The sequence below is a fragment of the Schistocerca gregaria genome, chromosome 1, assembly GCF_023897955.1.
Source record: "Schistocerca gregaria isolate iqSchGreg1 chromosome 1, iqSchGreg1.2, whole genome shotgun sequence".
In the NCBI taxonomy this organism is placed as follows: domain Eukaryota; kingdom Metazoa; phylum Arthropoda; class Insecta; order Orthoptera; family Acrididae; genus Schistocerca; species Schistocerca gregaria.
The window spans coordinates 841,936,787-841,959,731 of record NC_064920.1 but is presented as its reverse complement, the minus strand read 5'-3'; the positions used below and the strand labels follow the sequence as shown (position 1 = coordinate 841,959,731).

Here is a 22,945-nt window from a genome sequence, read left to right as displayed (position 1 = left end):
TTTGGCCTCACAATCCCAATTTCACTGCAGATCAAATAATGATCTGTGTCATCAAAGAATCCCCTGAATCCACGTGTGTCCCTCACAGCCTTCCTGAATTCCTGATCTGTTATTATATAGTCAATGACAGATCTGGTTCCCCTACCTTCCCAAGTATACCGGTGAATGTACTTATGTTTAAAAAAGGAGTTTGTGATTACTAAGCCCATACTGGCACAGAAATCCAAGAGTTGTTTCCCGTTCCTGTTGGCCTCGATATCCTCTCCAAATTTACCCATAACTTTTTCATACCCTTCTGTTCGATTTCCAATCCTGGCGTTAAAATCACCCATGAGCAGAACACTGTCCTTGTCCTTTACTCTAACAACTACATCACTGAGTGCCTCATAAAAACTATCAATCTTATCTTGATCTGAAACCACGACTCAGAATATGTCCGACATGCCCTGCCTTATTCCAAAGTAAATGGTATCCCGACTGTCGGGACCACTTACTTGGCCACTCACATTGCCCGTGGTTCACGAACTAGGACATGACTACAGGAACCCACACCAGGAACCACAAATAGTTATTTAATGTTAAAATCGGATCTTAAGGTTGACATTTGCATATAATCTTGCAAATGACCATTTCTCAAGAAAACAATTCCTGTCCTACAATTCACTTAAAGCATCTGATGCAAGACCAGAGACAGAGTATATCTCTTTGAAACTACCTGGAGCATGAAAAATTCTATCACGTTGCAGACTCAGATTATAATGTTTATACTAACCAATGGACATGTCATTAAATGACAACTGGATTGTGTGGACATCACCATCAAAACAGTTTGAAGTGTATCTTTCTCAAAAGCGAATTATTTCCAACAGCACTTGTCAAGCCAAAATTCGCCTCACTCCCAGATCTCTGACCTTGCAGAGTGGTTGTTATGTTTCACATCTTTGTCCAAATAGCACAGTAGTGTCCACGTTTTCTTGTGATTTCTTGCTGTTTACTTTATCTCATTCACAATAGTAGTTTTCTTAACCGTAAGAAATGCCGAAAAAAAAAGAGCACAGGAGTTTGAAGCTAGTAGTCTGTATGCTCCCGATACATCTACATTATTCTGTAAATACTGCAACCGTAGGATATCATGGGACAAGAAAGATACTATATTGAAACATGTGTAGAGTGAGAAGCACAAAGGAAATAGATACAAGATATTAAATGTGCAAATAAACCAGTAAGCTTCCTTTAGTTGCAGCTTTGAAGTTGCCAAGAAAAAGAAAAATGACTGCGATTATCTGGCTTGAAGGACCATCGAAACACTTCTGAAAGTGAAAATTTCGCTTCACAAACTGGAAAATAAAGATTTTCAGGAATAGATGAATGAATTCATCGAAAATAAGCAGAGGTTGCTGACAGTAAACGGCACAATAATCAAATTATAGTCTGCAGCTTGGGTTGTTTAGCGCAGACCAGACAGCGAGGTCATCGGTCTCATCGGATTAGGGAAGGACGGGGAAGGAAGTCGGCCGTGCCCTTTCAAAGGAACCATCCTGACATTTGCCTGGAGCGATTTAGGGAAATCACGGAAAACCTAAATCATGATGGCCGGACGCGGGATTGAACCGTCGTCCTGCCGAATGCGAGTCCAGTGTGCTAGCCACTGCGCCACCTCGCTCGGTGTTTGCAGCTTGCCACATATTTCAATAAAGCAATAAATTTTGTCAGCACAGGTTCAAATTATTTTTAAATTGAATGCTAACAGTGGGGTTACTTTTGTATAAGATACTGGTGACAGTCTGCATCAACACAATAAGGGAAACTGTTGTATCTTCAACACAAAAACAACGAAAGGATAAGGTGATGCAGCAACTGTAGCTTCAGCAGTTAAGATCACTTGAAAAGAAGTTATTTTGTGTTTTGGCCGTGATGCTGAAGACTGTTGAGCCATGGAACAAACAAAAATTTCTTGCTGCGAGCATGCAAGTTCTTGACACAGCCTACTCTTCGCAGTGTCCTTGTGCTTTGCAAGACTATAATATTTAATATGATAGCATTAATGTTACCTTAAGTGGCAGTACTATGTGTATGAATATATGTGTCAATTCATTGAAAACAATTATAGGAGACTATTTAAGCCATGTTCAGTATTGGTCACATAAACTCAATCTGGTCACAAATAAGGGTGTCTCTAAAGTCACTACCCATTTCCACGAAAACTAATTTGTTTTTCTTTTCTCTGCAGATACTGGTTCCTTCGCGCAAGATATTTCGCAAAGATGAACAGGTTGCCACTGTTTGTGCACAGGTACGTGGATTGTCATACGAAGACACACGGGCAGAATTTACCCATGAATTCCGCAAACCATCCCCATCAAGGGAACAAATTCGTCTGCTTTAATTTAAGCATACCAGTAGGTATGTGTGATGAGGTAAGTCGTGGACAATCACACTTATCATCAGAAATGGTAGAGCGGAATTGAATGTCCCTCACAACAGATTCAGAAGGATGTAGGTTGCAGTAGGTACTGGGAGATGAAGAAGCTTGCACAGGATAGAGTAGCATGGAGAGCTGCATCAAACCAGTTTCAGGACTGAAGACCACAACAACAACAACAACAACAACAACAACACAACACAGTGTGGAAAATCCTGTTTCACTCTCCAAAAATGTCCTTATCACATTCAGGTTCTGCACGATCTTGAGGATGAGGATCTCGCCTGTTGTCGGGCAATGTGTTATGAACTCCTGGAATCTGTAGAGAATGAGAATTTAATGGACAACATTTTATTCTCCTATGAAGCTACATTCCCCATTTGTGGGAAAGTTCACAGACACAACAGGCAAATACAGGCATATGAGGAACCACATAAAGTATCGGAGAGGGAATGTGATACACCAAAGGTCAATGTGACAAAATCTTTACTTGCCGAGAGATCAATAATAGGTAACAACTACCTTAACATGTTAGAACTGTTCCTTGAGCCGCAGCTTCAGGATGACAGCACAGGTGCACCTCAACAGTCTGTACACATCACCCGTGGTTACCTGAACACAATCCTTCCAGGAGGTGGAGAGGCAGAGGATCACCTCGACTGGGGGCTTCCTGTTCATCGGACCATACTCCTTTTGACTATTTTGTATGGGGGTACATGCAGTCCAATGTGTACACTAGCAAGTGAAAGATCTGCCTAATCTACAGAATCATATCAGGGAAGCAACAGGCCAATTAATAGTTGAAATGTTGAGGTCTACATTTTGTTTCACTACAGAAAGATGGGAGTATGTGTTTTGACCTAGATGGCAGTCATGTAGAAGCGCAGAACTTCACAATAAAACTGATTTTTCAGTCACTGTCTTCCTTCATTGAAATGGATAGTGACTTTAGAGACACAATGCATTTTTCTCCATGGAACTTTTGAAATTTAACTTAGCTATTGCTAACTTTAAAAAGTGTGTTTTCCTGAATACCAGGGAACCATTTACATCCACAATTTTTAAAGGAGAAGAAGTGGGACCCAAAGCCATTTCCCCTTCCAGTGTTGACACACTAGAACTCTTGGCTTTCTGCAACCACATGTGTGGCAGAATATTTTGAAAACCTGGTGGAATTATTCTGCAGCGATAAAATGCAGGAATTATCCAACGCAGGAGCCGATTATGTTAATTCACTGTCTAGTGATGATGTAAATTCAATTATTGTGGAGGCCACATTCATTAAGGAACACAGAAATGATTTGATAGCATGTACTTATACCTAAATTTAATAGCCATATTGTGGCAGGTGGAATTTATGGCGAAAGCTTGTGAATAAGCTGCAGAGGCAGAGATGAGACACACCTGACACTACATCTCCAAACAAAGCTGACAAAGCTCGTGGTTACAGATCCACCCAAGTCTCTGTTCTGAGGGATAGGACAGCAACCACAAACCTTGTTACTGCTGACATGTAAAAGTGTCTCGTGTATACCTGGCATGGCAGTTCTCAGCAATATGAATATTATGAAGGGAAACAAATCTCTTCAGAATTTAATTGAACAGTAGCTTTCAGCAAGAACCGTGAACACTGTCAAATATCAGCACGCAACTTAACCTGACAACCAACTATTTGCTGCAATCACACTGAATGCAATTGGGATTCCATGTTCAAACACAGACTCAATAGAAGAAAGTAGTAACAGACTGGTGATCCAATCTCTCAGAAGAGAACATAGAACTAATGATAATGATTTCATATGAAAAACTGTCCGTGATGTACACCTAAGTGTTAATTTTTCTTTGGGGAAATTAATTGGTTTCTCTACAATAATGTACATAAATTTGATCCCTAAAATCTAAAAAATACAATATAATTGAGAGGTACATTTTCGTTCTCAACAAAGTACTGAGTTACAATGAAATAAGAGGATAAGAAACTTAAATATAGGTTGAAAAAAGCTCTTTTCCCGTGAAAAAAAAATCGAAATAAATTTGATGTTTAATTTCTAACAAATACACTCCTGGAAATAGAAAAAAGAACACATTGACACCGGTGTGTCAGACCCACCATACTTGCTCCGGACACTGCGAAAGGGCTGTACAAGCAATGATCACACCCACGGCACAGCGGACACACCAGGAACCGCGGCATTGGCCGTCGAATGGCGCTAGCTGCGCAGAATTTGTGCACCGACCGCCGTCAGTGTCAGCCAGTTTGCCGTGGCATACGGAGCTCCATCGCAGTCTTTAACACTGGTAGCATGCCGCGACAGTGTGGACATGAACCGTATGTGCAGTTGACGGACTTTGAACGAGGGCGTATAGTGGGCATGCGGGAGGCCGGGTGGACGTACCGCCGAATTGCTCAACACGTGGGGCGTGAGGTCTAAACAGTACATCGATGTTGTCGCCAGTGGTCGGTGGAAAGTGCACGTGCCCGTCGACCTGGGACCGGACCGCAGCGACGCACGGATGCACGCCAAGACCGTAGGATCCTACGCAGTGCCGTAGGGGACTGCACCGCCACTTCCCAGCAAATTAGGGACATTGTTGCTCCTGGGGTATCGGCGAGGACCATTCGCAACCGTCTCCATGAAGCTGGGCTACGGTCCCGCACACCATTAGGCCGTCTTCCGCTCACGCCCCACCATCGTGCAGCCCGCCTCCAGTGGTGTCGCGACAGGCGTGAATGGAGGGACGAATGGAGACGTGTCGTCTTCAGCAATGAGAGTCGCTTCTGCCTTGGTGCCAATGATGGTCGTATGCGTGTTTGGCACCGTGCAGGTGAGCGCCACAATCAGGACTGCATACGACCGAGGTGCACAGGGCCAACACCCAGCATCATGGTGTGGGGAGCGATCTCCTACACTGGCCGTACACCATTGGTGATTGTGAGGGGACACTGAATAGTGTACGGTACATCCAAACCGTCATCGAACCCATCGTTCTACCATTCCTAGACCGGCAAGGGAACTTGCTGTTCCAACAGGACAATGCACGTCCGCATGTATCCTGTGCCACACAACGTGCTCTAGAAGGTGTAAGTCAACTACCCTGGCCAGCAAGATCTCCGGATCTGTCCCCCATTGAGCATGTTTGGGACTGGATGAAGCGTCGTCTCACGCGGTCTGCACGTCCTGCATGAAGGCTGGTCCAACTGAGGCGCCAGGTGGAAATGGCATGGCAAGCCGTTCCACAGGACTACATCCAGCATCTCTACGATTGTCTCCATGGGAGAATAGCAGCCTGCATTGCTGCAAAAGGTGGATATACACTGTACTAGTGCCGACATTGTGCATGCTCTGTTGCCTGTGTCTATGTGCCTGTGGTTCTGTCAGTGTGATCATGTGATGTATCTGACCCCAGGAACGTGTCAATAAAGTTTCCCCTTCCGGGGACAATGAATTCACGGTGTTCTTATTTCAATTTCCAGGTGTGTATAATGTATCTGAGAGGTATATTTTCATTTTGAACACAATCCGGAAAACAAGTAGACAGAAATAAAGAACAAATATGAAAAATACACAATGGGGAAAACAACACCAAAAATGGCAAAACATAATACCAAAATTCACCATAAAATGAGAAGAGGAAATGGATGGAAGAATGGACTAAAAATCATAGAAGACAGTGAGGTGAGTAAAAAGATGCACTACAGAATGGTTAAGTGTAAGAAGAGAGGCACAGTGGAAAATCTCGAGATGATCAATAAAGAAGGAGAAGTTGATCATGTACTGGAACACAAGGAGACATGGAAGGAATAGCTTGTCCTGCAGCTATGCTGTGTGTCGGAAGTGACGGAAACTTGGTGCGGTCTCTCAGGCGACGCCAAATAATAAATAACTAATGTTTCGTATTTGTAGCATTGTTTCCAGTTGAGAAAAAACAAATGCTGTGCATTACTTTCTGGACAACCCTCATAAAACGAAGAAAATCAAAATGAAATTAAAAACTAATACCATATTCATGGCTGGTTGATCTCATGATGTAGTTCAGCTGCTAAACTGAAGGGCTCATTGCTATAGTGTACATCTAGTATCTCTCCTGACAGATTAAGCAATCTGCTTGACGAGTCACAAGGTCATAAGTAAAGTGCAAAGACTATGTGAATTATACTAACATACCGTCACTTGACCATCAGACAGACTCCCATACAGATGACATACCAATAAACATCCCTGGTGAAGAGAGACAACTGAAAGCACATAAATCACAAGGTCTGGATGTAATCTCAATTTGGTTTCATGAGCACTGTCTCCTTTTCTAACCTGCATTTATCATGGTCTCTTGCCCAGCACAAAGTCCCAAGCAACTGGAAAAAAGGTGACACCAGTGTATAAGAAGGGTGAAAGAATGGACGCGCAAAATTACAGACCAATATTCCTAACTTTGGTTTGTTGCATAATTCTTGAACATAATCTCAGTTTGAATATAATAAACTTTTTTGAGACTGAGAGGCTTATGTCCATAAATAGGCACGGTTTTAGAAAGCATCGCACATGCAAAACACAGCTTGCCTATTCTCACACGATATACTGCGAACAATGGATGAAGGGGAACATGCACATTCCATATTCCTAGATTTCTGGACAGCATTTGACATGGTGCCTCAACACGGGCTGTTAACAAAGGTATGAGCATATGAAATAATATCAAAGATAAGCAAGTGGCGTGAAGACTTCTAAGTAATAGAACCCAATACACTGCCCCAGACTGCGAGTGTTCATCAACACAACGGTATCGTCAGGAGTGCCACAGTGTAATAGAGCAGCTGCTATTCTCTATATACATTAATGACTTTGTGGACCGACTGGGCAGCAATCTGTGGTTGTTTGCTGATGTTGATGTGGTGTATGGTAAGGTGCCAAATTTGAGCAACTGTAGGAAGATACACGCCAACTTAAGACAAAATTTCGGGTCGGTTCGATGAATGGCAGCTAGCTCTAAACGTGCAAAAATGTTAAGTTAACGTGGATGAGTAGGAAGAATGAACCCATAATGTTAGGACACAGTGTTACTAGTGACCAACATGACACATCAAGGAGTTTAAATAACTGTGTGTAACGTTGCAAAGCAGTATGAAATGGAACAAGCATGGGAGATCCATCATAGGGAAGGCGAATGGTTGACTTCTGTTTATTGGGAGAATTTTATGAAAGAGTGGTTAACCTGTAAAGGAGACAGCATATAGGATGCTGGTGTGACCTATTCTTGAGTAGTACTCGAGTGTTCGTGATCCATACCAGGTCAAATTGAAGGAAGACATTGAAGCTATTCAAAGGTGAGCCGCTAGATTTGTTACAGGTAGGTTTGAACAAAACAAGTGTTATGGAGGTTGTTTGGGAACTCAAATGGGAATGCCTGGAGGGGAGACGACATTCTTTTCGAGAAACACTATCAAGAAAATTCATAGAACCGGCATCTGAAGCTGACTGTCAAATGATCATACTGGCACCAACATACGTTGCGCATAAGGACGCCGAAGATAAGATATCAAAAATTAGGGCTCGTACGGAGGCATATAGACAGTCGTTTTTCCCTCGCTCTATTTACGAGTGAAGCACGAAAGGAAATGACTAACAGTGGTACAGGGTACCCTCCGCTACACACCGTACAGTGCCTTGTGAAGTATCGATGTATATGTAGATGATCGCTTTTGATATGTTGGGCTGTGTTTTGAGTTGTTATCAGAGCAACACCTTATACAGAAGACACACATGACAATGATATAAGAGGACACACACATTTCCAGTAAACATGATAGGAAGATTAAGTAAATGAAGTAAGACACTGAATAGAAAGAGTAGCAATATACAAATAGCCACATTTCTGACCAAACTAAATATATTGCAATCATCCAATTTGATAGATACCATATTGCTGTTATGATAAACAGTTCACTTAAATTTGAAGAAATACAAAATTTCAGTCAAAACTGAATTAGTGAGAATGTTAGATCTGAAAGTCAAATCTGCTCAATAGTTATTTCAAATAACCCAATATTATAAAAACGCATCAAAATTTCTTGTAGTATGGTTAATAATTAAAATCAATGCTCACCATGAAAGGCCCTCTGCTTTGACATTCTGGACACGATCCAGGTTTCAGATCTTCACTTTGATTCTGTACAAATGGACCCAACACACAGCCACACTTGTTACAGTCATATTTCACAAGTGATAACTGTGGCAGAACACCAGTAGTTGTTGAAACCACACCTCTAGTACGGACCAGCTGATTTAGATGTACTTTCCTGTGACAAAAATTGGCCTATTTGTAAAAACAACAAAAGTTCACAACTAAGTATAATTTCATTGTGATTTACATATTTACCTCAATGAACGTATCTCTTCTTTCAGTGGAAGTTCTGCAATTCTGACATGAATTTCACTTGTAACTCTCCCGTAACTTGGAAATATGTTAAACACCAACTCTGTAGCTACTTCATCAAATATTTTCAGCATTTCTATTGGAGCATCAGGAAGGAAAAATGCCAGCACTTGTTCTTTGAATGCTAGATGTGGGAAGTCAACAACAAAGCTGGATTGGTTGTATTCACACATGCGACGAATTCGGTCTTTATACACTGCTTGACCTTTTTTGTTAGTGTATGTCCGCAAAAAATGCCTGAAACGGTTCATTATTTCAGTTCGTGGACCTAACATACAGACCCATTCTCTAATTGGATGTCCTTTAGTATCCTCAAGATTTTCCAAGGATTCAATCATCTGAAAGGAATTATAAGTTTTATAACAAAAATTTAAAGTTCCATCCAAGGCAAATAAGTACCCAACATTGGGTTGCTTAAGATGCTGATTCTTACTTCATCTTCTCCAAGCTCCCCAGCAGCAGACTTCTCTGCCAATCTCCTTTTCCTCTTTGTAGGCGCATCTTCATCATCACTTGGATCTGAAATGGCATAAATGGGATATATCAAACTACTCTTGCTGAGAGTTTTAAAGTAACTAAAAACAATTATGTGCTTCATCTTTCTTTACAAAAAACGAAATCTTATTCATAATATGAGTTTTTCAAACAAATGTCCAGAATTAATGTTATTAGCATCGTTTTTACACTATACAATAAACAGATATACAATTTTGTAATATCACTACTTACATTAAACCAAAATCTCACGTGTTACCAATTTATACTGATTATTCAGGTTACTAGTTTATGTCATATTTTTCAAATTATGTTCCAGAAGGTAAGATTTTGTTTATTAATGAAAAACATCCTAGAATGAATGAATGACACATAGATACAAAAAAGAGAGCTTTTAAAGCTCAAAATAATTAATTACAAAATTTTGAAGATCACCTATAACAAAATCCCAAGTGTATTTGTGCACTGGACTTTCACTAAAATATCCAAAAAATTGAAGTCATTTTTTTAGTTTCTGTGTAGCTATTACGCCTAATCATGCATTTCACAATGGTTTCCTGTGAAAACAAATCTTGGAGGAACTTCCTGGAGCAAAGTGGATATATTTATCTTGTATCACGTACAAGCACTTGTCATTCAACTGACAAACTGTCGTCACTTTCAGCCTCTATATAGCCATCCTTTTTTGAAAGCATTGCCTAAACAATACAGGAGAGTCCACCACCACTACCACTAAATTCATCTATTATGAACCAGACAGTAGCACAAAATTGTGCAACAAATGTTCATGAGCCCAAGTACTAAAGGTCTGTTTAAAGTGTAAATGAAAATAATAGGCTTACCATATTTTTTTGGGTCCAATGCAGAGCATATTTTTCTAATTTCTTGAAAGTCTTAAGAGTGTACTGAAACATTATACTTTATTTCTTCAGGTATATTTTTCCCTAGATAAGACTTTGTCAGAAATAGTTTGTTGATTTTCATTAGACAACTGGGAAGTTCCTGATTAATTTTAACTTTTACCAGATGTTTACCACTACGGTAAGTCCACTCCTCTCCGCAGACCAAATGTTCCCCATTATTGATTGAATCCTTCAAATGGAGCTGATGTCTCAGACACATACACTGCATACTGAAACATTTTTGAAATAATGCAAAAGGAAATATAGGTCTTTTGAAACACTTGAAAACTGCTCTCCACCTCTCATCAATAGTACCTGGTCTTTTTCAGAACTTGAACCACAACCTATCCCTTTGTTCTGAACTTCTTTGTTCAACAATGAACATTCATCAAATAGTTCATCAGTATTTATGGGATCTTCTATAATTTCATTAACAACTTTTTCTCTCTCTAGTAAATCTGACTATGCAATTTCGGTTCATAAATTAATCTACTGAAATTTACGAACTTCAACAAAACTGGTTCTCCACAATTTTAATTATTGGATACTAGGATTATAATAATTGCTTATGCTTGAAAAGAATTCCTCAGGGAGTATACACAGACAAGAAAAAAGTTTCCTGGGTAAAAATAGACTTTTTCCTTGTTAAATGCACCATACTTGCTCTCAGAACTGTAAAACTTATCAATATTTCGAGCGATTAAGGTTTTATATGCCGGTGTAGAACTTCATGATGCTTTAGAAAACAGCAATATACAAAAGTTCTTTGATGTGCAGCATCATATATGCTGCGTATTTTCATATTACGAAAGTACAAATTCGAATTCCACCAAACATAGCAGATTAGTTTCCAAAGCATTGAAATCGAGATTTGCGTTGCATTTTTGAAAGTCAATCACGGCTCGCGTGACATGATCTCACCAGCCAATGACAGCAGATTTTCAGAGCATAGGACACGTGATATGTCAACCAGTAGCAATATCACTGGTAAGCAGTGCAAACACGCAAATAGAAAAAGTTACTGGTTTAAATTAATACACATAGTGTAACTACAAGAAAAAACTAGCTTTCACATATAATATTGGTCTTTCTGTGTGTGTTACACTTCAAAATACATAACACAAATATGCCAATAAAATTTTAACGAACGTCACAAATTTCTGGTCTTCTGAGCTTGAAATTCTTCTTAGCGGCTGGTCGTCAAAGAGCTAACTTTCAAATGAGAGTCAAACACTCTGTGGTTTATGAAAAACATTGCACATTTTCACAAGTAATATAATTCATCTTGTGTAAAAAGGAATTTACTTTGAAAGTTGCACTTTTCAAGTCACCATTAACAATATTTTCCCACAATGTGTTAGAAATAGGTTCGTTTCAGCAGTTGCTAGTGAGCACAAAATGACACGTGGACACGCATTCTGCACGTGCGCAGCTATGACGTCGTAGAAAACCATGTAGTCATATGTATAAAGCAATAAAAGATCTTACATTACGTCATAAAGGAAATAGGACATCAGAAGATACTCTAAGAGTAACGGAATTTCATAAACCATACTGCAATGCATAATTTGGCTTAAAGTGTACACTCATACGTCCAGATTCATAATGAAGTACGCTGCAACCTGATACTAAGCTTTTCAGTGTGGTTTTTGGGTTGTTAACTTTCTTGGACTACAGTAATGTATTATCTCATGTATGGTTCTTTATTATGGCATACTGCCATATGTGCCAGAAGATGAAAACATTAACTTGAAATTCAGTGAACAGTTGAAAAGAGTCAATAGTGTGGAATGAAACACTTGTTTTCAAGTAAATTGACTGCCTCAGCAGAGAAGATTAATAAAAGCCAAATTTCTTTAGCAAACCAAATAAAAACTCGATTGTTCTGAAAGGCAATTACTGCCTGACTGCCAAAAATGTGGAAATAAAATAAGATCACAAAATTGAAACCAGTGACATATTTCAGCTTTCTGTAACTAGGTGGGTGTATTTCAATTTACTTGATTGCTCCCAGCCACAACAATCCATTTTGTTTTTATTTGACATGAAAGCTGTAAATGAAGAGGAAACAGCAAAATCACTATACGTAAACACAGGTCATGTAGAGTATCCTCTCCCACTACAACCCAGACTGCTCTGCGCATGCACAAATCTTGCAGCTTAGGCATGCCATAAAATGTTTTCCAGATAGGATTTGGCTGCTTGATGCTACTGCCAGTCACACTTCAGTGACGAGAAGTGGGAGAAGGTACCGCTCATACGCGACACAATTGGACATGCACAAGAGCCTGCTACCAACTGCTCATACAAACATAATGTAAATAGTTGTGACATCACACTCATTGAAAGCAAGTTGGTTGTTATTACGTGTTACATAGACATTGTCCTAAAGCCTTTGACAAATTTTGTTGTTGGCACAGCTTTGTGTGCAGCGTATTTTGTTGCTGTAAATGGCAGATTTCCCTTGCAACTTAAGTTTTATGTATTTATTTTCTTTCATTTGTTTTACTGTTGCAGTACTATTCTGCAGTAGTGGGAAACAGTAATATTCTTTGGTACAGTATCAGCTCTTACCAGTCAATATTATAAAAATTTAACTGAAAACTAAAACAATGAAAAATTCCTGGGTTTTCCCCAGTTATACCCGAGATGAAAAAATTCCAGGGTTTTTCCTGGAGTGTATATAGCCTGATTTCTGTTCCTGAGAATAATTACTTTCTTTTAGACTGAGTAGTAATTCTTTGGGAGAAGGTGCTAAAAGGTTGTGGTTTTTTCTCCTTAAAACCAATAAACTAATTCAGAATATGTTTGAAATGCTGTTGTTGGCACAATACAATTAGCTTCCAGTTTCAGAACTACCTTAGTAATTAACTGTAGAACACTGTATCCAAATTTATAGAATTTCAAAAATCAAATTATAATTTTGGGTATTTTTCACAAGACTTTAGGCAATCAAAAATGGAAATAATTCTATTGCAAGTAACAAGCTAAAGAACCTTGTGCTACTAAGATAATACTTGTTTGTTATCTGTTACCACAAGTTTGTAGAATCATCCAAATAACTTTACTGAACTTGTTTTCATTCCCCTTTCCCTTCACACCATTAAAATTAGTGTTATTAGCAGCATAACAAACCAACTTTTCTTCAAGTGTGTTATTTTTCCACTGCGCAATTTCACCAGACACTTCATCAAAATTTGAAAGTTTAACATCAATTCCTTCCTCTAGACAGACATATCTTACAACAATCGGAACAGGTTTTACTTCAGTTCTGTTAGAGAGCTGCACATTCTTATTGTTATATAATTAATTCTTTCCAAAGACTGTAACACATTATCAAATACAACTAGCGAAATACTGTTAACAGTAATTGCCTGATTTTTTGTGCTATCAGATGAAGATTTTGGGTGGGGTAACTTTTTAAACAACTCTGATGTGTCATCTGACGTCTTGAAAATGAGTTTGTGCCTAGCAGTGTAGTCTCAAAATAACATCTCTTTAGCAGAACATTCATGAACACTGTTATTTCCACCTTTCACTTTAAAATTATCTCTTATGTAATGGTGAACCGATAGCACTGATAGCACTCCAGTGTTTAGCTGTTTTTAAGTTGTCTTCGCCCTTTCCTTTCTGTGTAACAGAAAATTTTACAGTAAATAATGTGTTATATATCTGTTCATTGTTACTATTATTACAAATTTTCAAAAATTTGTATTCCTGTTGCTGGCTAACATCAAACACACACTTTACTTTCTTTTGCCTGCTGCTAAACAAAACAACGAGAGAAAAAATGAATACAGCTAAAATGATAAACTCGTCAAGAGTTCACATGAAAATGACACACACAATGCCCCTGCTGTATTGCCAAATCACTAACTGAAAAATTGTGGTGAAACAGATAGATATGTCGATGTGAACATTTGCTGCTAGCTTGGCTGAGAGAGGCCTGGCAGTAAGAAAATGATTAGAAATATTATGTCAAAAACACAGGTCTAAAATAAAAATAAAAAATCCATGTCAGCCATAAAATCCTCAAACCCAAACATTTTGCAACCCTGGACAGCACTAGAAAATCACGACTGTCTGGGCTAATTCGTTGCTTAACTGCTGACAAAAAGGTCACTGACTTTCACAATTAGTTTTTACACTAACGTCAATGCTACATCCACAGGCACCAGAATATTAATTTCCAAAAATCCTGAAAAATTTCTGAAACAATATCTTCACAAACTGATAATTTCAGCATTCTAACACACCAGAGATTTTCCAGTTGGTGATCTACAATATCTCACAATTGAAAACTATCATAATATTTTCTTTCAATCACAAACAGGAAAATAACAACCAGGTTTGCAGTTACAATAGTTGTGCTTTGTACCACAACAATAAATTCCTTGTTTTTGAACCTTCTAGCAATTAATCCACAGTGTACATCTTAACATCTCATGGAATTATAACAAAATGGCAATATAATGCACTCCCAACAACACATCTCTCACTACTATATACCCTTCACATTCTGAGCAGTGTTTCCTACAGATTTATTTCTAATGTATCCTTTACTTTGGTCCCTTAAACATGTGGCAGGGTGATTTATCATTAATTCAAATGTATAATTTACAGGTTGGCTGAATTGACTGATAATAGATACCAGCTTTGACAACTGTAAGATAATATGACATGTCACATGAGCACAAACATAAGTAAAACACTGACAGTATTTATATGGTTCCTACATTTTCTGGAATTTAGGTTGGTGTGACACAATGTGCAGCACAGATCGACATATACGTTAGGCTGAAAGGTGGAAGTTTGGGTGAGACATCATGAGAATAAATAATTGTTGTTCCAGTGCATATTGGATATCAGTGGGTGATTTCTGTTCACACCTTTTGATGACAACTGCTGTAAGCATTCAAGTGGTTTCCCATGTAAAAAAAAATCTACAGTATGGTCTATGAGGGGAAAAATATCTGATTCTGTATGAAACACAGTAAGGAATGTCAGTTTTAGTCTCTACTCCTGACACGTAGTTGTCAAAATATCTTCTACGTGAGAACTGGCCCCAAAGTTCTTTATTCCAAATCAAGCATCACTGCAATATTGTAGGGAACGTCATGTAGGACTCAGGATTACATTAGATTATTAGTAGCGTAGGCAGGTTAAGTAACAGGTAAGTGTAGAGCATGCTAAAGTAGAGATAACAAACACAATAACACATTTGCGTGACAGGCCACTTGACAAACTTTCGCAACAAAGAGGTACCGACATACCATAAATAAGATGAAAGTCATCTCGGCGAGCATCTGCTTCTCTTTCACGTCTTTTCATTGTAATTTCAGCCGCCAAACGATCTGCCATTGATATTGGATCGTAGTCAAAATCATCCAGGCCTTCATCCGCATATCGATCCAGCTTTGGTATTGCACGATAATCACTGCAAGCGAAACCATTTCAATGTCACTTGTCCCAAAGCAAAGCTTCTACTTACAAATGTTGCATTAAGATCAGCAAAAGAGGTATTTTCTCAAAACTGAAGTATAATAAAAAAAAGTCTAAAAACTTACTTCTCCAAGTTGTCTCCAAAGAGCTCCTCTCCATCACTTTCCTCATCACTTGCTCCTGACCTGAAAATCAATAAAATATAGAAGTGTAGACAAATATTTGTGTCATGTAATCATTCTGTTCCCATCCCATCCAAATACATTTAACAATAAATCTCACTGGAGAATTATTAAATTACAGATGATTTTGAAATGGGTGGATATTTCTACAAAGTGGAAAAAAAATACCACCCACCCACACCCACAGAAATGACATGGCTACGACAATAATCACATTATTTCTGAAATATTGGTTCCTACTGCTTGATATATTCACCCATCAATTAATGCCCCATTGACAATGAAATTATTGCAGACAAGGTGGAAACTAGGTTTGTAGAAGTATATGGAAAGAAATTGCTCGAAGTCTTTCAAAACAACTACTTGGAATTTGCCTCTTCAGAAATACAGGCCCAGCGTCTTACCACTATGCCACCTCACTCAGTAGTATGTCGCAGAGACTGGCTTCACTTGCCTCTAATGACAAAAAGTGATAAATTCAAAATGAAAACACTTTGTTACTATAATAAATTCCCACTCTCACAGCATCCCACTAGAGCAATATAATGGTTTTATTAACACCAAGACTATTTATAAAAGTTCTCATTATCAGAACGGAGAACACATTGGCTTGTGCATTATGTACCAATGAGACAAAAACTAAAATTTATAACACGTGTCACTCTGAGGGCGTGACATACTGATGAAGGCAACATTACCGTGTGATTGACTGAGTGAAAGTACGATACAATCAGTTAGCCGGTTTGGTCAAGCAAATATTTTTTCCCCCCTTTACTTCCAACCAATGTCTTTCCAATCTCCCCACAAGCATTCTTCTCAAGAATTGCACCACTGGCTGCATTCGGCCACCATTGTCCACCCAGGGCTGGTTGGCTTCTGCATTTTTTATGTCATCACCGTGGCTTCTCATGTGTCACAGTATCCTGCACAATACTTCTCAACCTGCTCTTGGAGGAAAAAAGTTTGCCTGAGACTACCTTCTCTGTTATGAACATGCAACTTGAGCGTAGAATCACATATCATCTGTTTCAGAACTGTAAGGATCATTTGTGAAATAACAGGCAGTAAATTTTCTTGGACATATATTCAAAGAACTTTTTTTGAAAAACCAACTGCATTACTATGATCATGCAATGCAGGCTTTCATGCCGATGTTTGCAATATTGATAATAATAGATCCATGGGCATAAGGACATGAACCAAGGCATAATTATCTACCTAAGATTTCAGTATTAATGCCTCTGATGAAATCTCCAGGAGCGGAAGACAAACATTAGGCAGAGAATTATGCTTCATACCCATGAATCAAATGCCAGCAATATGTTAAGATGCTTGTGGTGGCATTGATGGCCGGGAGCCTACATCTGAGGAAGTTCAACCACCGAGTTGCAAGTCTCTTCTGTTGACACCACATTAGGCGACTTGCATGCCAATGATGATGAGAACAACCCATACACAGTCCCTATGTGGAGAAAATCTCCAGTCCGGCTTGTAATTGACTGCATGGCAGTCAGATGTGCTAATCACTCAGCTAAGGGGATGGACAACATGATTGCAGAAGACAATTTGTACCAATAAACAGTTACAGTTCATTCTTAAAATATAATGAAATATATCTTGCTATGTACAATTTGCAATACTCTGTTACGATTATGTGAATAGTTGTATGAGGCTTGCTAATCAACCAAAGGTTGCTGTTTGGTCCAACTATGCAGAAGAACCATCATATCTACTGCTTCACAACATCTCACTTAACATAATGGAAATTCCAGGTAGGAATATCATCTGTGTAGGAAAAGACAAATTGTTGCTTATCATAAAGAAGAAACGCCAAGTTGCAGACAGGTACATATTTAATTGTGCCTGCCTGCCTGCAATTTGATGTAACTTCTTTACAGTAAGTAACAATTTCTTTATTGTTGAGGGAGCAACAATGTAACAAGAAAGAGACCCACACCAGCTTGATTTTGAAAGTTTGGCAATGAACAGCAGCACTTATTTCTATAGGCTGCTCAAAATTACTTCAGGACTGAAAGCTGTGCAGGAATTGGGGGGGCGGGGGGGACGAGGTGTGTGAGGAAGGCACAGAGCAAATTCAACCATTCTTAGGAAACCTGCATCCCAGCAACCACCCATCATTTCTCACCATGACACTTCCTGTTTGTACTATTCTGTAGTTTCAAGCAATTTGTTGTTGAGAGTTATCTCTCAGTGCAAAATGAAATTTAGCTTTTTAGTCCTTACAGTTGCAGGGTTCATACTTTATCTCACGAGCCTCACCCTCTAATTCCTTCACGGCTTTTAGTCCTCCCTCAACAATATTGAAACTACATATTACTATTGTCTGTAGTGTAATGCTGAATGACACCAGAAAAAAAGTTCATTAAATGTTATTCAGTGGAAATGTCAGTCATAGTTCTCTTAGCCAAGGAACTCCCCTATACGATCAGTCCACAATAACTGTTTGCTTGTTATGTAGCTACCCCAACACCAACTGTTCTTTACAATACTCCCAACTATTCTCTTGTTGACAAGACACCCAACCATTCTCTTGCTGATGAGACACACACTGTGTAAAGCAAAAGAAGATGATTGGCTTCAGTGTCAAGACACAAAGTGAATAAGAAGTTTTAAAAAATTAGTGCTTATGGATCTGATCCCTGTCCATATGCCACAGTCCTCATATACAAAATCAACAAGGTGGCAAAACCATATATGCATATTGCTATAAAAACTTGCCACTACCACTACAAACCAATACAATTGTATGGGCTCGAAACCATACATTTCCACAAATGAACTCTCTCTCAACATCTACATTATAATTGTTCTAATACTAGAGTAGTGTATTTTATTGTTACAACTCTTCTTTCTTGAAAAATGCTAAGTTTCCTCACCTCGATTAACATTCAATATCCTTACTGTTTTGTTACAAAAAAGTAGAAATAACACACAGCTACACTGAAGAGCCAAAGAAACTGGTACATCTGCCTAATATCGTGCACGGGCCCCCGTGATCACACAGTAACATGATATGGCACAGACTCAACCAAAGTCTGAAACAGTGTTGGAGGGAGTACCATAAATCCTGCAGTCCTGTCAATAAATCCATAGAAGTATGTGGGGACGGAGAACTCTTCTGAAAAGCATGTTACAAGGCATCCCAAATATACTCAATAATGTTCATGCCTGGGCAGTTTGGTGGCCAGCAGAAGTGTTAAACTAGGAAGAGTGTTCCCGAAGCCAATCCGTAGCAATTCTAGAGTGTGGGGTGTTGCACTATTCTGCCGGAAATGCCCAAGTCCATCGGAATACACAATGGACATGACTGAATGCAGGTATCAGACAGGATGCTTATGTATGTGTCACCTGCCAGGGTCATATCTGATGTATCAGGGGACTCATGTCACTCAAACTGCACACACCCCACACTATTTCAGAGCCTCCACCATCTTGAACAGCCACCTGCTGACATCCAGAGTCCATTTGCTCGATACAATTTGAAACGAGACTGGGATGAGTTTCCAGACGCCAACAGTCCAACGTATGTGCTGAGGGGCCCAGCGGAGGTGTAGCCTAAAGCTTGTGTCAAGCAGTCATCAAGGGTACACAAGTGGGCCTTTGGCTCCGAAAGCTCATATCGATGATGTTTTGTTGAATGGCTCACATACTGACACTACTTGATGGCCCAGAATTGAAATCTGCAGCAACTTGCAGAAGGGTTGCATTTCTGTTACACTGAATGATTCTCTTCAGTCGTCATTGGTCCTGTCCTTGCAGGATCTTTTTCTGTCCACAGTGACATCAAACATTTGATGTTTTACCGGATTCCTGATATTCACAGCACACTTGTGAAATGGTGTGGGGAAACTCCACTTCATCGTAACCTCGGAGATGCAGTGTCCCTTAGCACCGTATTCTCGCTTTACATACCTCTGTATTTAAATATGCATGCCTATACCAGTTCCTCTAGTACTGCAGTGTATAAGACTAGTTCTCCGCTTATCTCTGTTAGGCTACACCAAACAGACAATTGATGATACTTAATAGTGTGAGTACAGAATTGTGCATCACATTTCACTGAAATTACCTGCCGTTAGAGATCTCCAACACTGTACAATTTTGAAGTAGGTGAAAGTATGATGCATTCTCAAGATTTTGTTTACATAATGTGTTCACAAGAACATTAATTAATAATATTTAGCCGTAAGTCAAAAATTTTAATTTTTCATTTGCTGACAAAACAGTTGGGGGCTACAACTCCATTTTCGAGGACTTTATGGCTATAAAGGGTGTTACACCTGCTTCAGACTTTTACCTAATAGTAACAGAAAGACAGAATTGTTAGATTTAATGAGATGAACTACACCTCAAGTGGGTTTAATGAGGAAATGCTATAGAAAAGTGAGAAAATCCAGTAACATATTACCAAAACCTGCATTTGACCACATAATTTTCATCTTTTGCATTGATGAACGACTTTAACATTTGCATTCACATTTTGAAACTATTTAACATGTTATGAAAGTATTACATGACGTACTGCTGCATATAGCCTATAATGTATGCTACAGTGACATGATGGAGTATTGGATTCACAATTATGTAGGTGGGGGTAACAGTAAGTCCGATCTAGCATTCTCTCTTCAATCCCACCTGATTTTCAGTTTATCTCGTAAAATCTAACAAATAAGTCGTTATTTTACCATTAGGTAAAAATCTGATGTAACACCAAATATAGCCAGACAGACCTTGAAAATGGAGCTGTAGCTCCAAAACATGGCAATTAAAATACACAATGTTATAACTGATGATATATTATTATTCATTAATAATCCCTAAGCTATAGCACCACTAGTTGTAGTAAGTTACTGCTATGGTTGGCTTTGTTTAGTGAACTTTGCAAGACACCCCCCTTTTTTAAATGGAGATAAGGGGAATTTTGGTATCACTGTCTTTGGTTGAGCTATTTAGATCAAATCAATCTAATCCAATTGTGTGTGTTTATATATATATCTTCTCAATGATTTCATGTGAGTTATTTTTTGGTTTTGTGTGTACCATACGGCACTCATCTTACTGCTGTGTATTTAGCGTACCCCCACCATACCCTCTTCTTCGTGTGGTTTTCCCATAAAGTTTCATTTTATTGCTAGACTGAAATATTTAGAGTCATATACAGCTTCATTTGCAGGTGCTTTTAAGGACATTAAGGTCACAATATTCTATATGGTGGAAATACGTATGTCCAACATCTTGATGTCACGTGACAAAGGAGATGGTCGAAACTGGACATTTCCACATTGCCATGATCTGTGTACAAAAAAAAGGCTATCAAGTAAAACAGTTCGTACTATCAATGCAAGTAGGACAAAACACTCATCTCCCTCCACTGATGAGCAACAGTGCAGGAGGGCAAAAATTCTCACTACATCTCAACCATATCTCACAAAGTATCGATTAATGGCATTCGATAAACACTTGTGGAATACAAAGACTTTCAGTGGCATGCACACTTATTTCTTGGGGTGTACTAAAAACAGTGACGCAACAGAACTGAATCTACATGGTTCTTTGCTCAAGATAATATTTTCTATTTCCTCAAAGAAGTCTCCAACAACAGTGGTTCATTTTTATCTTCCTCTAGCTATCTTTTATCTGTAGTTAACCAGAAGAATAAATACGCTCACAGCAAAGTTGAGTAACATGACACAAGTTAGTTAATACACAGAGGGCTACACTGGATTCTGACAAGTGAGTGTGGTTAACAACTTTTGGCATTAAATAATTTATTTTTACATGGCATAATGTGGATCTTACCCTCGACTTGCGTCATGCGGGGTGAAGGGAGACTGGATATCGTCATCTCGAGAAGCGCGCATCCGAAATGGGCCTTCAAAGTCTGAGCCATCTTCTGACCCACCAGGTGATGGTGGAACAACAGATGGTGGATTACTCTGGGGAAAGAAAAATAACAATTTATGAACAACCCTTCTTTATATAAAAAGTAAGTGACTCAGCTACTGACTAACAACAACTTTAGATGCCTTTAAATATTAGATAAAGGCAATAGTAACACAGTCCACAATAAATGATTCTTGCAACTTCTCTGCCGCAATCACACACACAAATTTCCACGAATTGCGCATGTAATGCGCTTAAGTCTACTACTCAAAGAACATGTAAGCTGCAAGAGTGGGCTGGAAAAACTAATATGTAGGGTAGCGTGGAACAAATGCCCTTCCAATGTAATTCATCACCAATGTTTGCTCCTCACTTGTCCTCAATGACATATTTGGCTGGCAATTAACTAACAAACTGAAAATGTAATTTCATGTAACATCGCGAAGCAACTGCGTAACTCTGCCACTAATCCGGTTTCCCATGACATGACACTTAGAAGTTACTGGTCTAAACCTCTACTACTACAAAAAAAATTCTATATCACGAGTCGTTATAAGAACTATACATCTGATACATAACGATCAATGAATTTAATACTAACGAACGGTGTTCCTGACGAATCACAGGTTAAAAATCTACTAACAAGTAACACATCGGCAGTAATACCAGTATTGATACGGAATAAATCCAACGTGAAATTCCTGCGATTTCCACGAGTGTTCAGTTTTGTCGTCACGCGCAGAAATTAATTTTTATCACAGCACGTATTTAACGGATAAAATGTAGTAAATAACTGCATCGTTCACGATGTGGAGTCTTACCATTATAAAACAAAAACAATAATTCACCCTACTTCCTCAAAATAAACTACACCACACACAGCAGTATCACAAACAATGACCAATTTACGCGGGAAAAGTTGCCGCCTCCAAAGACTATAGATCACAGACAGTAATCTTTCATATAGCAAAGATAAACACTACAACTTCATAATTAAGAGTCGATTCACACTCGACAGAACAGAACAGAACGGAGCAGAACAGAATGTCAAAACGTTCCACAATACATCTCAAAGGGCCAAATTCACACAGCCTGTCAAAACAACGAAAGGAGGCAGGAAGGGATGGCAGTATGAAAAATTCGACGTTGACTTTGCTAAGGGAAAT

The 22,945-nt window shown here is 38.9% G+C and overlaps 1 protein-coding gene across 1 annotated transcript in view; it reads right to left on the bottom strand.

Annotated features, from left to right (window-relative positions):
• Positions 1-22,744, bottom strand: part of LOC126272438 (DNA replication licensing factor Mcm2) — a 46,678-nt gene extending 23,934 nt beyond the window's left edge. Inside the window, exons 1-7 of the mRNA XM_049975314.1 lie at positions 22,601-22,744; positions 21,696-21,832; positions 15,819-15,878; positions 15,525-15,688; positions 9,288-9,373; positions 8,798-9,192; positions 8,525-8,717 (exon numbers count right to left, since the gene is read on the bottom strand). Of these exons, the coding sequence (XP_049831271.1) occupies positions 8,525-8,717; positions 8,798-9,192; positions 9,288-9,373; positions 15,525-15,688; positions 15,819-15,878; positions 21,696-21,832; positions 22,601-22,603 (1,038 nt within the window). The 5' untranslated portion in view covers positions 22,604-22,744. The remainder of the gene's footprint in view (positions 1-8,524; positions 8,718-8,797; positions 9,193-9,287; positions 9,374-15,524; positions 15,689-15,818; positions 15,879-21,695; positions 21,833-22,600) is intronic.
• Positions 22,745-22,945: the final 201 nt, after the last annotated feature.